The 14,169-nt window shown below is 40.7% G+C and overlaps 5 protein-coding genes and 2 pseudogenes across 5 annotated transcripts; all 7 read right to left on the bottom strand.

Annotated features, from left to right (window-relative positions):
* Nucleotides 1-694: 694 nt before the first annotated feature.
* LOC113057395 (heat shock protein 30-like) lies at nucleotides 695-2,467 on the bottom strand (annotated as a pseudogene).
* A 574-nt stretch (nucleotides 2,468-3,041) lies between these two features.
* On the bottom strand, nucleotides 3,042-4,256 carry LOC113057397 (heat shock protein 30-like). Its single transcript, XM_026224776.1, has one exon. The coding sequence runs from the start codon at nucleotides 3,819-3,821 to the stop codon at nucleotides 3,186-3,188; it is 636 nt and encodes a 211-aa protein (XP_026080561.1). The 5' UTR covers nucleotides 3,822-4,256; the 3' UTR covers nucleotides 3,042-3,185.
* A 654-nt stretch (nucleotides 4,257-4,910) lies between these two features.
* LOC113057396 (heat shock protein 30-like) lies at nucleotides 4,911-6,125 on the bottom strand. The gene has a single exon (XM_026224775.1). It carries the CDS (start codon nucleotides 5,688-5,690, stop codon nucleotides 5,055-5,057), a length of 636 nt encoding a protein of 211 aa, XP_026080560.1. The 5' UTR covers nucleotides 5,691-6,125; the 3' UTR covers nucleotides 4,911-5,054.
* Nucleotides 6,126-6,781: 656 nt separating this feature from the next.
* LOC113057398 (heat shock protein 30-like) lies at nucleotides 6,782-7,856 on the bottom strand. Its single transcript, XM_026224777.1, has one exon. The coding sequence runs from the start codon at nucleotides 7,559-7,561 to the stop codon at nucleotides 6,926-6,928; it is 636 nt and encodes a 211-aa protein (XP_026080562.1). The 5' UTR covers nucleotides 7,562-7,856; the 3' UTR covers nucleotides 6,782-6,925.
* Nucleotides 7,857-8,653: 797 nt separating this feature from the next.
* Nucleotides 8,654-9,737, bottom strand: LOC113057399 (heat shock protein 30-like; annotated as a pseudogene).
* Nucleotides 9,738-10,521: 784 nt separating this feature from the next.
* LOC113057400 (heat shock protein 30-like) lies at nucleotides 10,522-11,596 on the bottom strand. Its single transcript, XM_026224778.1, has one exon. The coding sequence runs from the start codon at nucleotides 11,299-11,301 to the stop codon at nucleotides 10,666-10,668; it is 636 nt and encodes a 211-aa protein (XP_026080563.1). The 5' UTR covers nucleotides 11,302-11,596; the 3' UTR covers nucleotides 10,522-10,665.
* Nucleotides 11,597-12,409: 813 nt separating this feature from the next.
* On the bottom strand, nucleotides 12,410-13,281 carry LOC113057402 (heat shock protein 30-like). Its single transcript, XM_026224779.1, has one exon. The coding sequence runs from the start codon at nucleotides 13,169-13,171 to the stop codon at nucleotides 12,536-12,538; it is 636 nt and encodes a 211-aa protein (XP_026080564.1). The 5' UTR covers nucleotides 13,172-13,281; the 3' UTR covers nucleotides 12,410-12,535.
* Nucleotides 13,282-14,169: the final 888 nt, after the last annotated feature.

Raw genomic sequence — 14,169 nt, forward strand, 5'->3', positions numbered from 1 at the left:
CTAACTGCTAGTGGGTCAAACTAGTTCGTAAAGACTAGTTATAGCTACTGGGGTCCCTCAGGGGCTCAGTTCTCTGACTACTTCTTTCTCTGTCTACATGGACATCATGAGTTCTGTCACTCAGAACATGGCTTTTATATCACTGGCTATGCTGATTTCCATCCTAAATGACCTGAAGACAGCTGCTCACATCTCAGCATGTCTAACAGACATTTCTTGCTGGATGAAGAACATCAACGTCAACTTCAAACTTGCCAGACAGGATATTCTTTTGACTTGTTTTCTTTTCCTTTTTATAAAAATAAATAATCTTTGCTTGTGTACTTTGTAAGAATAAGCAAGACTTGTCATAAACTTACATGTATCATTGCTTTTTGTCGGTTTTGATTGCTTCTGTTGTACTCATCTGTACAGTAAGTCACTTTGAATAAAGCGTCTGCTAAAAGACGACATGCAAATGTAAATGTAAGACAGTCTTAATAAAGTGGCTATGTTTATGCAACTGGCCTCAGAGCTGCTGGTGTTTGATATTTTTTCCTATCTTCCAAATGTTAGCAAGTTCATGAACATTTTATGGTGACATTTGTAAATTGTCTTTGTAGCTCTTATACTTGTTTCAAGTCAGTATTTACTCTTTTTTTTTTTTTTTTTGAAGAATTCTGGAGATTTTATTCTACAATACTTAATTACAATTTAGAGAGGACAGAAAAAATGGAAAATGTCATTTTTTGCTGTTCTTATTTTATTTAATTCCATGTATATATTCAATATAAAAAATCCATCTTTTTGTTCATTTGTATTACTTAAAGACTAGAAAACAATTAAGTACAACACAATGTTTTTAAATAAAACAAAACATCATTATTTAAGATTGTCCAGCAGAGGGTTGTACTCTGTGCTCAGTGCTTTCAGGATTGTTGAGTGTCGTCTGGGTGGTGCTGGTGTCGGCTGTGGCTTGTTTATGCAATGGCCTCAGAGCTCTGGGTTTGATTTTTCCTATCTTCCAAATGAGCAGTCATGATTTTTGGGAAGTAAATTGTCTTTGTAGCCTTATACTTGCTCTTTCAGCACAGCATTTACCTTTTTTTTTTTTTTTTTTTTGAAGAATTCTGGAGATTTTATTCTACAATACTTAATTACAATTTAGAGAGGACAGAAAAAATGGAAAATGTCATTTTTTTGCTGTTCTTATTTTATTTAATTCCATGTATATATTCAATATAAAAAATCCATCTTTTTGTTCATTTGTATTACTTAAAGACTAGAAAACAATTAAGTACAACACACATGTTTTTAAATAAAACAAAACATCATTATTTAAGATTGTCCAGCAGAGGGTTGTACTCTGTGCTCAGTGCTTTCAGGATTGTTGAGTGTCGTCTGGGTGGTGCTGGTGTCGGCTGTCTCCGGCTGCGTTGTCTTCACAGTTTGACAGTCAATGGGCAGCATCCTCTCAGCCGGCATCTGACGGCTGATTTACTGGTGCCTGTATATAGAGCTTTCCATCAGCCATGGAGCAGGTCACCGCCTCAGGATTCACTCCTTGAGGAAGATCAAACACCCGCCTGAACTCTTGGGTTCTGAAAGAGTACGAGCCCTTCCCATCCTCCTGCTTCTTCTCACTCTTTCCGCTGACATGCAGCTTCCTGCCCACCTGTCTGACTGACAGTTCTTCTGGGGAAAGTCTTTAGTGTCCAGCGTCAAAGCAAAGCCGCTTCCCTCTTTCTCCATTGTGCAGGCCACTGGGTAGATCTCCCTGTGAGGGTGGCATCAGTTGGATCTCCTCAAGGATCTTATCCTGAAGTTTCTCCAGCTGCTCCAGGCTTCTCTTCAGCTCCTGCAGTTCCTCTCCGTGTCTGTAAAGAGATGTGATCTCCGGCCAGAGACTGCGCACTGGCCAGTCCATTCCCATGAATGAGCTGAGGGAAGGCTGGAATCCATGCAGGCTCAACATTTTCAATGGCTTTTAGTTTTGCTCCTCAGTCGAGTTGTCTCTCTGGTGGCGTCGTAAGGCTTTTAGATTTGACTCCAGTTCTGGGAGTCTCTCAGCTTTATACTGTGTGTCATCAGCACCAGCAAGTTCATGAACTTTCCAGGTAGTTCCGGATTCGTCCATTGGGGGGCAGCATAGAGAGAACTGATGATGCCTCACCAGTCACAATCTCAGTTTGGAAGATGACCAACATACATTTTAATTTTGAAACATCTGCAAGTGCAGATAGTGTGCGGAATTTATTCTTTTTTCTTTTAAAATCAGTTACAAAAAAAGTAAATTGGTCTCATTTGAATCTGAAAAGACAGACTGAGCCCTTGGCTAACTGCTAGTTGGTCAAACTAGTTCGTAAGACTAGTTATAGCTACTGGGGTCCCTCAGGGCTCAGTTCTCTGACTACTTCTCTTCTCTGTCTACATGACATCATGAGGTTCTGTCACTCAGAAACATGGCTTTTCATATCACTGCTATGCTGATTTCCATCCTAATGACCTGAAGACAGCTGCTCACATCTCAGCATGTCTAACAGACATTTCTTGCTGGATGAAGAAACATCAACGTCAACTTCAAACTTGCCAAGACAGGATATTCTTTTGACTTGTTTTCTTTTCCTTTTTTTAAAAATAAATAAATCTTTGCTATGTGTACTTTGTAAGAATAAGCAAGACTTGTCATAAACTTACATGTATCATTGCTTTTTGTCGGTTTTGATTGCTTCTGTTGTACTCATCTGTACAGTAAGTCACTTTGAATGAAAGCGTCTGCTAAAAGACGACATGCAAATGTAAATGTAAGACAGTCTTAATAAAGTGGCTATGTTTATGCAACTGGCCTCAGAGCTGCTGGTGTTTGATATTTTTTCCTATCTTCCAAATGTTAGCAAGTTCATGAACATTTTATGGTGACATTTGTAAATTGTCTTTGTAGCTCTTATACTTGTTTCAAGTCAGTATTTACTCTTTTTTTTTTTTTTTTTTTGAAGAATTCTGGAGATTTTATTCTACAATACTTAATTACAATTTAGAGAGGACAGAAAAAATGGAAAATGTCATTTTTTGCTGTTCTTATTTTATTTAATTCCATGTATATATTCAATATAAAAAATCCATCTTTTTGTTCATTTGTAGTACTTAAAGACTAGAAAACAATTAAGTACAACACAATGTTTTTAAATAAAACAAAACATCATTATTTAAGATTGTCCAGCAGAGGGTTGTACTCTGTGCTCAGTGCTTTCAGGATTGTTGAGTGTCGTCTGGGTGGTGCTGGTGTCGGCTGTCTCCGGCTGCGTTGTCTTCACAGTTTGACAGTCAATGGGCAGCATCCTCTCAGCCGCATCTGACGGCTGATTTACTGGTGCCTGTATATAGAGCTTTCCATCAGCCATGGAGCAGGTCACCGCCTCAGGATTCACTCCTTGAGGAAGATCAAACACCCGCCTGAACTCTTGGGTTCTGAAAGAGTACGAGCCCTTCCCATCCTCCTGCTTCTTCTCACTCTTTCCGCTGACATGCAGCTTCCTGCCCACCTGTCTGACTGACAGTTCTTCTGGGGAAAAGTCTTTAGTGTCCAGCGTCAAAGCAAAGCCGCTTCCCTCTTTCTCCATTGTGCAGGCCACTGGGTAGATCTCCTGTGAGGGTGGCATCAGTTGGATCTCCTCAAGGATCTTATCCTGAAGTTTCTCCAGCTGCTCCAGGCTTCTCTTCAGCTCCTGCAGTTCCTCTCCGTGTCTGTAAAGAGATGTGATCTCCGGCCAGAGACTGCGCACTGGCCAGTCCATTCCCATGAATGAGCTGAGGGAAGGCTGGAATCCATGCAGGCTCAACATTTTCAATGGCTTTTAGTTTTGCTCCTCAGTCGAGTTGTCTCTCTGGTGGCGTCGTAAGGCTTTTAGATTTGACTCCAGTTCTGGGAGTCTCTCAGCTTTATACTGTGTGTCATCAGCACCAGCAAGTTCATGAACTTTCCAGGTAGTTCCGGATTCGTCCATTGGGGGGCAGCATAGAGAGAACTGATGATGCCTCACCAGTCACAATCTCAGTTTGGAAGATGACCAACATACATTTTAATTTTGAAACATCTGCAAGTGCAGATAGTGTGCGGAATTTATTCTTTTTTCTTTTAAAATCAGTTACAAAAAAAGTAAATTGGTCTCATTTGAATCTGAAAAGACAGACTGAGCCCTTGGCTAACTGCTAGTTGGTCAAACTAGTTCGTAAGACTAGTTATAGCTACTGGGGTCCCTCAGGGCTCAGTTCTCTGACTACTTCTCTTCTCTGTCTACATGACATCATGAGGTTCTGTCACTCAGAAACATGGCTTTTCATATCACTGCTATGCTGATTTCCATCCTAAAGACCTGACGACAGCTGCTCACATCTCAGCATGTCTAACAGACATTTCTTGCTGTATGAAGAAACATCAACGTCAACTTCAAACTTGCCAAGACAGGATATTCTTTTGACTTGTTTTCTTTTCCTTTTTTTAAAAATAAATAAATCTTTGCTATGTGTACTTTGTAAGAATAAGCAAGACTTGTCATAAACTTACATGTATCATTGCTTTTTGTCGGTTTTGATTGCTTCTGTTGTACTCATCTGTACAGTAAGTCACTTTGAATAAAAGCGTCTGCTAAAAGACGACATGCAAATGTAAATGTAAGACAGTCTTAATAAAGTGGCTATGTTTATGCAACTGGCCTCAGAGCTGCTGGTGTTTGATATTTTTTCCTATCTTCCAAATGTTAGCAAGTTCATGAACATTTTATGGTGACATTTGTAAATTGTCTTTGTAGCTCTTATACTTGTTTCAAGTCAGTATTTACTCTTTTTTTTTTTTTTTTTTTTTGAAGAATTCTGGAGATTTTATTCTACAATACTTAATTACAATTTAGAGAGGACAGAAAAAATGGAAAATGTCATTTTTTGCTGTTCTTATTTTATTTAATTCCATGTATATATTCAATATAAAAAATCCATCTTTTTGTTCATTTGTAGTACTTAAAGACTAGAAAACAATTAAGTACAACACAATGTTTTTAAATAAAACAAAACATCATTATTTAAGATTGTCCAGCAGAGGGTTGTACTCTGTGCTCAGTGCTTTCAGGATTGTTGAGTGTCGTCTGGGTGGTGCTGGTGTCGGCTGTCTCCGGCTGCGTTGTCTTCACAGTTTGACAGTCAATGGGCAGCATCCTCTCAGCCGCATCTGACGGCTGATTTACTGGTGCCTGTATATAGAGCTTTCCATCAGCCATGGAGCAGGTCACCGCCTCAGGATTCACTCCTTGAGGAAGATCAAACACCCGCCTGAACTCTTGGGTTCTGAAAGAGTACGAGCCCTTCCCATCCTCCTGCTTCTTCTCACTCTTTCCGCTGACATGCAGCTTCCTGCCCACCTGTCTGACTGACAGTTCTTCTGGGGAAAAGTCTTTAGTGTCCAGCGTCAAAGCAAAGCCGCTTCCCTCTTTCTCCATTGTGCAGGCCACTGGGTAGATCTCCTGTGAGGGTGGCATCAGTTGGATCTCCTCAAGGATCTTATCCTGAAGTTTCTCCAGCTGCTCCAGGCTTCTCTTCAGCTCCTGCAGTTCCTCTCCGTGTCTGTAAAGAGATGTGATCTCCGGCCAGAGACTGCGCACTGGCCAGTCCATTCCCATGAATGAGCTGAGGGAAGGCTGGAATCCATGCAGGCTCAACATTTTCAATGGCTTTTAGTTTTGCTCCTCAGTCGAGTTGTCTCTCTGGTGGCGTCGTAAGGCTTTTAGATTTGACTCCAGTTCTGGGAGTCTCTCAGCTTTATACTGTGTGTCATCAGCACCAGCAAGTTCATGAACTTTCCAGGTAGTTCCGGATTCGTCCATTGGGGGGCAGCATAGAGAGAACTGATGATGCCTCACCAGTCACAATCTCAGTTTGGAAGATGACCAACATACATTTTAATTTTGAAACATCTGCAAGTGCAGATAGTGTGCGGAATTTATTCTTTTTTCTTTTAAAATCAGTTACAAAAAAAGTAAATTGGTCTCATTTGAATCTGAAAAGACAGACTGAGCCCTTGGCTAACTGCTAGTTGGTCAAACTAGTTCGTAAGACTAGTTATAGCTACTGGGGTCCCTCAGGGCTCAGTTCTCTGACTACTTCTCTTCTCTGTCTACATGACATCATGAGGTTCTGTCACTCAGAAACATGGCTTTTCATATCACTGCTATGCTGATTTCCATCCTAAAGACCTGACGACAGCTGCTCACATCTCAGCATGTCTAACAGACATTTCTTGCTGTATGAAGAAACATCAACGTCAACTTCAAACTTGCCAAGACAGGATATTCTTTTGACTTGTTTTCTTTTCCTTTTTTTAAAAATAAATAAATCTTTGCTATGTGTACTTTGTAAGAATAAGCAAGACTTGTCATAAACTTACATGTATCATTGCTTTTTGTCGGTTTTGATTGCTTCTGTTGTACTCATCTGTACAGTAAGTCACTTTGAATAAAAGCGTCTGCTAAAAGACGACATGCAAATGTAAATGTAAGACAGTCTTAATAAAGTGGCTATGTTTATGCAACTGGCCTCAGAGCTGCTGGTGTTTGATATTTTTTCCTATCTTCCAAATGTTAGCAAGTTCATGAACATTTTATGGTGACATTTGTAAATTGTCTTTGTAGCTCTTATACTTGTTTCAAGTCAGTATTTACTCTTTTTTTTTTTTTTTTTTTTTTTGAAGAATTCTGGAGATTTTATTCTACAATACTTAATTACAATTTAGAGAGGACAGAAAAAATGGAAAATGTCATTTTTTGCTGTTCTTATTTTATTTAATTCCATGTATATATTCAATATAAAAAATCCATCTTTTTGTTCATTTGTAGTACTTAAAGACTAGAAAACAATTAAGTACAACACAATGTTTTTAAATAAAACAAAACATCATTATTTAAGATTGTCCAGCAGAGGGTTGTACTCTGTGCTCAGTGCTTTCAGGATTGTTGAGTGTCGTCTGGGTGGTGCTGGTGTCGGCTGTCTCCGGCTGCGTTGTCTTCACAGTTTGACAGTCAATGGGCAGCATCCTCTCAGCCGCATCTGACGGCTGATTTACTGGTGCCTGTATATAGAGCTTTCCATCAGCCATGGAGCAGGTCACCGCCTCAGGATTCACTCCTTGAGGAAGATCAAACACCCGCCTGAACTCTTGGGTTCTGAAAGAGTACGAGCCCTTCCCATCCTCCTGCTTCTTCTCACTCTTTCCGCTGACATGCAGCTTCCTGCCCACCTGTCTGACTGACAGTTCTTCTGGGGAAAAGTCTTTAGTGTCCAGCGTCAAAGCAAAGCCGCTTCCCTCTTTCTCCATTGTGCAGGCCACTGGGTAGATCTCCTGTGAGGGTGGCATCAGTTGGATCTCCTCAAGGATCTTATCCTGAAGTTTCTCCAGCTGCTCCAGGCTTCTCTTCAGCTCCTGCAGTTCCTCTCCGTGTCTGTAAAGAGATGTGATCTCCGGCCAGAGACTGCGCACTGGCCAGTCCATTCCCATGAATGAGCTGAGGGAAGGCTGGAATCCATGCAGGCTCAACATTTTCAATGGCTTTTAGTTTTGCTCCTCAGTCGAGTTGTCTCTCTGGTGGCGTCGTAAGGCTTTTAGATTTGACTCCAGTTCTGGGAGTCTCTCAGCTTTATACTGTGTGTCATCAGCACCAGCAAGTTCATGAACTTTCCAGGTAGTTCCGGATTCGTCCATTGGGGGGCAGCATAGAGAGAACTGATGATGCCTCACCAGTCACAATCTCAGTTTGGAAGATGACCAACATACATTTTAATTTTGAAACATCTGCAAGTGCAGATAGTGTGCGGAATTTATTCTTTTTTCTTTTAGAATCAGTTACAAAAAAAAGTAAATTGGTCTCATTTGAATCTGAAAAGACAGACTGAGCCCTTGGCTAACTGCTAGTTGGTCAAACTAGTTCGTAAGACTAGTTATAGCTACTGGGGTCCCTCAGGGCTCAGTTCTCTGACTACTTCTCTTCTCTGTCTACATGACATCATGAGGTTCTGTCACTCAGAAACATGGCTTTTCATATCACTGCTATGCTGATTTCCATCCTAAAGACCTGACGACAGCTGCTCACATCTCAGCATGTCTAACAGACATTTCTTGCTGGATGAAGAAACATCAACGTCAACTTCAAACTTGCCAAGACAGGATATTCTTTTGACTTGTTTTCTTTTCCTTTTCATAAAAACAAATAAATCTTTGCTATGTGTACTTTGTAAGAATAAGCAAGACTTGTCATAAACTTACATGTATCATTGCTTTTTGTCGGTTTTGATTGCTTCTGTTGTACTCATCTGTACAGTAAGTCACTTTGAATAAAAGCGTCTGCTAAAAGACGACATGCAAATGTAAATGTAAGACAGTCTTAATAAAGTGGCTATGTTTATGCAACTGGCCTCAGAGCTGCTGGTGTTTGATATTTTTCCTATCTTCCAAATGTTAGCAAGTTCATGAACATTTTATGGTGACATTTGTAAATTGTCTTTGTAGCTCTTATACTTGTTTCAAGTCAGTATTTACTTTTTTTTTTTTTTTTTTTTTTGAAGAATTCTGGAGATTTTATTCTACAATACTTAATTACAATTTAGAGAGGACAGAAAAAAATGGAAAATGTCATTTTTTGCTGTTCTTATTTTATTTAATTCCATGTATATATTCAATATAAAAAATCCATCTTTTTGTTCATTTGTAGTACTTAAAGACTAGAAAACAATTAAGTACAACACAATGTTTTTAAATAAAACAAAACATCATTATTTAAGATTGTCCAGCAGAGGGTTGTACTCTGTGCTCAGTGCTTTCAGGATTGTTGAGTGTCGTCTGGGTGGTGCTGGTGTCGGCTGTCTCCGGCTGCGTTGTCTTCACAGTTTGACAGTCAATGGGCAGCATCCTCTCAGCCGGCATCTGACGGCTGATTTACTGGTGCCTGTATATAGAGCTTTCCATCAGCCATGGAGCAGGTCACCGCCTCAGGATTCACTCCTTGAGGAAGATCAAACACCCGCCTGAACTCTTGGGTTCTGAAAGAGTACGAGCCCTTCCCATCCTCCTGCTTCTTCTCACTCTTTCCGCTGACATGCAGCTTCCTGCCCACCTGTCTGACTGACAGTTCTTCTGGGGAAAAGTCTTTAGTGTCCAGCGTCAAAGCAAAGCCGCTTCCCTCTTTCTCCATTGTGCAGGCCACTGGGTAGATCTCCTGTGAGGGTGGCATCAGTTGGATCTCCTCAAGGATCTTATCCTGAAGTTTCTCCAGCTGCTCCAGGCTTCTCTTCAGCTCCTGCAGTTCCTCTCCGTGTCTGTAAAGAGATGTGATCTCCGGCCAGAGACTGCGCACTGGCCAGTCCATTCCCATGAATGAGCTGAGGGAAGGCTGGAATCCATGCAGGCTCAACATTTTCAATGGCTTTTAGTTTTGCTCCTCAGTCGAGTTGTCTCTCTGGTGGCGTCGTAAGGCTTTTAGATTTGACTCCAGTTCTGGGAGTCTCTCAGCTTTATACTGTGTGTCATCAGCACCAGCAAGTTCATGAACTTTCCAGGTAGTTCCGGATTCGTCCATTGGGGGGCAGCATAGAGAGAACTGATGATGCCTCACCAGTCACAATCTCAGTTTGGAAGATGACCAACATACATTTTAATTTTGAAACATCTGCAAGTGCAGATAGTGTGCGGAATTTATTCTTTTTTCTTTTAGAATCAGTTACAAAAAAAAGTAAATTGGTCTCATTTGAATCTGAAAAGACAGACTGAGCCCTTGGCTAACTGCTAGTTGGTCAAACTAGTTCGTAAGACTAGTTATAGCTACTGGGGTCCCTCAGGGCTCAGTTCTCTGACTACTTCTCTTCTCTGTCTACATGACATCATGAGGTTCTGTCACTCAGAAACATGGCTTTTCATATCACTGCTATGCTGATTTCCATCCTAATGACCTGACGACAGCTGCTCACATCTCAGCATGTCTAACAGACATTTCTTGCTGGATGAAGAAAGATCAACGTCAACTTTAAACTTGTCAAGACAGGATATTCTTTTGACTTGTTTTCTTTTCCTTTCATAAAAACAAATAAATCTTTGCTATGTGTACTTTGTAAGAATAACCAAGACTTGTCATAAACTTACATGTATCATTGCTTTTTGTCGGTTTTGATTGCTTCTGTTGTACTCATCTGTACAGTAAGTCACTTTGAATAAAAGCGTCTGCTAAAAGACGACATGCAAATGTAAATGTAAGACAGTCTTAATAAAGTGGCTATGTTTATGCAACTGGCCTCAGAGCTGCTGGTGTTTGATATTTTTTCCTATCTTCCAAATGTTAGCAAGTTCATGAACATTTTATGGTGACATTTGTAAATTGTCTTTGTAGCTCTTATACTTGTTTCAAGTCAGTATTTACTCTTTTTTTTTTTTTTTTTTTTTTGAAGAATTCTGGAGATTTTATTCTACAATACTTAATTACAATTTAGAGAGGACAGAAAAAATGGAAAATGTCATTTTTTGCTGTTCTTATTTTATTTAATTCCATGTATATATTCAATATAAAAAATCCATCTTTTTGTTCATTTGTAGTACTTAAAGACTAGAAAACAATTAAGTACAACACAATGTTTTTAAATAAAACAAAACATCATTATTTAAGATTGTCCAGCAGAGGGTTGTACTCTGTGCTCAGTGCTTTCAGGATTGTTGAGTGTCGTCTGGGTGGTGCTGGTGTCGGCTGTCTCCGGCTGCGTTGTCTTCACAGTTTGACAGTCAATGGGCAGCATCCTCTCAGCCGCATCTGACGGCTGATTTACTGGTGCCTGTATATAGAGCTTTCCATCAGCCATGGAGCAGGTCACCGCCTCAGGATTCACTCCTTGAGGAAGATCAAACACCCGCCTGAACTCTTGGGTTCTGAAAGAGTACGAGCCCTTCCCATCCTCCTGCTTCTTCTCACTCTTTCCGCTGACATGCAGCTTCCTGCCCACCTGTCTGACTGACAGTTCTTCTGGGGAAAAGTCTTTAGTGTCCAGCGTCAAAGCAAAGCCGCTTCCCTCTTTCTCCATTGTGCAGGCCACTGGGTAGATCTCCTGTGAGGGTGGCATCAGTTGGATCTCCTCAAGGATCTTATCCTGAAGTTTCTCCAGCTGCTCCAGGCTTCTCTTCAGCTCCTGCAGTTCCTCTCCGTGTCTGTAAAGAGATGTGATCTCCGGCCAGAGACTGCGCACTGGCCAGTCCATTCCCATGAATGAGCTGAGGGAAGGCTGGAATCCATGCAGGCTCAACATTTTCAATGGCTTTTAGTTTTGCTCCTCAGTCGAGTTGTCTCTCTGGTGGCGTCGTAAGGCTTTTAGATTTGACTCCAGTTCTGGGAGTCTCTCAGCTTTATACTGTGTGTCATCAGCACCAGCAAGTTCATGAACTTTCCAGGTAGTTCCGGATTCGTCCATTGGGGGGCAGCATAGAGAGAACTGATGATGCCTCACCAGTCACAATCTCAGTTTGGAAGATGACCAACATACATTTTAATTTTGAAACATCTGCAAGTGCAGATAGTGTGCGGAATTTATTCTTTTTTCTTTTAGAATCAGTTACAAAAAAAAGTAAATTGGTCTCATTTGAATCTGAAAAGACAGACTGAGCCCTTGGCTAACTGCTAGTTGGTCAAACTAGTTCGTAAGACTAGTTATAGCTACTGGGGTCCCTCAGGGCTCAGTTCTCTGACTACTTCTCTTCTCTGTCTACATGACATCATGAGGTTCTGTCACTCAGAAACATGGCTTTTCATATCACTGCTATGCTGATTTCCATCCTAATGACCTGACGACAGCTGCTCACATCTCAGCATGTCTAACAGACATTTCTTGCTGGATGAAGAAACATCAACGTCAACTTCAAACTTGCCAAGACAGGATATTCTTTTGACTTGTTTTCTTTTCCTTTCATAAAAACAAATAAATCTTTGCTATGTGTACTTTGTAAGAATAACCAAGACTTGTCATAAACTTACATGTATCATTGCTTTTTGTCGGTTTTGATTGCTTCTGTTGTACTCATCTGTACAGTAAGTCACTTTGAATAAAAGCGTCTGCTAAAAGACGACATGCAAATGTAAATGTAAGACAGTCTTAATAAAGTGGCTATGTTTATGCAACTGGCCTCAGAGCTGCTGGTGTTTGATATTTTCTCCTATCTTCCAAATGTTAGCAAGTTCATGAACATTTTATGGTGACATTTGTAAATTGTGTTTGTAGCTCTTATACTTTTTTCAAGTCAGTATTTATTTTTATTTATTTTTTATTTTTTTACGAATTCTGGAGATTTTATTCTACAATATTTCATTACAATTTAGAGAAGTAACAAAAAAAATGGAAAATGTCATTTTTTGCAGTTCTTATTTTATTTAATTCCATGTATATATTCAATATAAAAAATCCATCTTTTTGTTCATTTGTAGTACTTAAAGACTAGAAAACAATTAAGTACAACACAATGTTTTTAAATAAAACAAAACATCATTATTTAAGATTGTCCAGCAGAGGGTTGTACTCTGTGCTCAGTGCTTTCAGGATTGTTGAGTGTCGTCTGGGTGGTGCTGGTGTCGGCTGTCTCTGGCTGCGTTGTCTTCACAGTTTGACAGTCAATGGGCAGCATCCTCTCAGCGGCATCTGACGGCTGATTTACTGGTGCCTGTATATAGAGCTTTCCATCAGCCATGGAGCAGGTCACCGCCTCAGGATTCACTCCTTGAGGAAGATCAAACACCCGCCTGAACTCTTGGGTTCTGAAAGAGTACGAGCCCTTCCCATCCTCCTGCTTCTTCTCACTCTTTCCGCTGACATGCAGCTTCCTGCCCACCTGTCTGACTGACAGTTCTTCTGGGGAAAAGTCTTTAGTGTCCAGCGTCAAAGCAAAGCCGCTTCCCTCTTTCTCCATTGTGCAGGCCACTGGGTAGATCTCCTGTGAGGGTGGCATCAGTTGGATCTCCTCAAGGATCTTATCCTGAAGTTTCTCCAGCTGCTCCAGGCTTCTCTTCAGCTCCTGCAGTTCCTCTCCGTGTCTGTAAAGAGATGTGATCTCCGGCCAGAGACTGCGCACTGGCCAGTCCATTCCCATGAATGAGCTGAGGGAAGGCTGGAATCCATGCAGGCTCAACATTTTCAATGGCTTTTAGTTTTGCTCCTCAGTCGAGTTGTCTCTCTGGTGGCGTCGTAAGGCTTTTAGATTTGACTCCAGTTCTGGGAGTCTCTCAGCTTTATACTGTGTGTCATCAGCACCAGCAAGTTCATGAACTTTCCAGGTAGTTCCGGATTCGTCCAATTGGGGGGCAGCATAGAGAGAACTGATGATGCCTCACCAGTCACAGTCTCAGTTTGGAAGATGACCAGTAGACCTATATTAAACTGGGAATTAATGCTATACTGATGTATTAAATGACGTACTTAAAGTTACAGATAAATACAGAGTTTACCAGAATCTTTTTTTTTTTTTTTGGTTATTCACAAGCGCTCCATTCAATTTGAAAAGATAACAGCTTTTATAAAGTCTGAAACCCAGGCCCGTCGCGACAAGGCAGGCAAACCAAGCAATTGCCTGGGGCCCCAAGACAACGACTGGTTAAGAATAAAATGCAACGACACTGTGTGCGCCCCTTTGATCGTCAATGCAGTAACGTATAATGACAGTTATTGGGATCCCCCTCAAGGGGTCCCCTCTCAGTAGTCGCTGACAGCAGCCAGCCAACCACGTGATCTCACGTGATGGACTAATATCTGTAAATATTAAGCCGGAACAGTCTATTTAAATATGAATCCTGCATGTTCTGCGTGTCTCTGTTAATGAATGGAGCAGAAAAGCGACTTCCTTTATTAACACACACTAAAGCGCATGCGTGCTATACTATTCCACCGTGATAAAATTTACCAAATGGGGGTTATGAAAACCACACAATAAATTCCGTGCATCAAACATTAGCTTGGGATGTTTTTGAGCATAGGTAGTGAAAGCAGCTGCCTGCATCCCTTCCCTTCTAATATCAAAATATGGAAATGCTAACATATCTTAAATTTTTCTTTAAACTTTATAATAAGCAAAAAAATACTGTTTGCTAACAGTTAAATTACAAAGATTAAAGATTAATTAACTATCAATTTACC

The sequence above is a fragment of the Carassius auratus genome, chromosome 38 (genome assembly GCF_003368295.1).
Source record: "Carassius auratus strain Wakin chromosome 38, ASM336829v1, whole genome shotgun sequence".
NCBI lineage: Eukaryota > Metazoa > Chordata > Actinopteri > Cypriniformes > Cyprinidae > Carassius > Carassius auratus.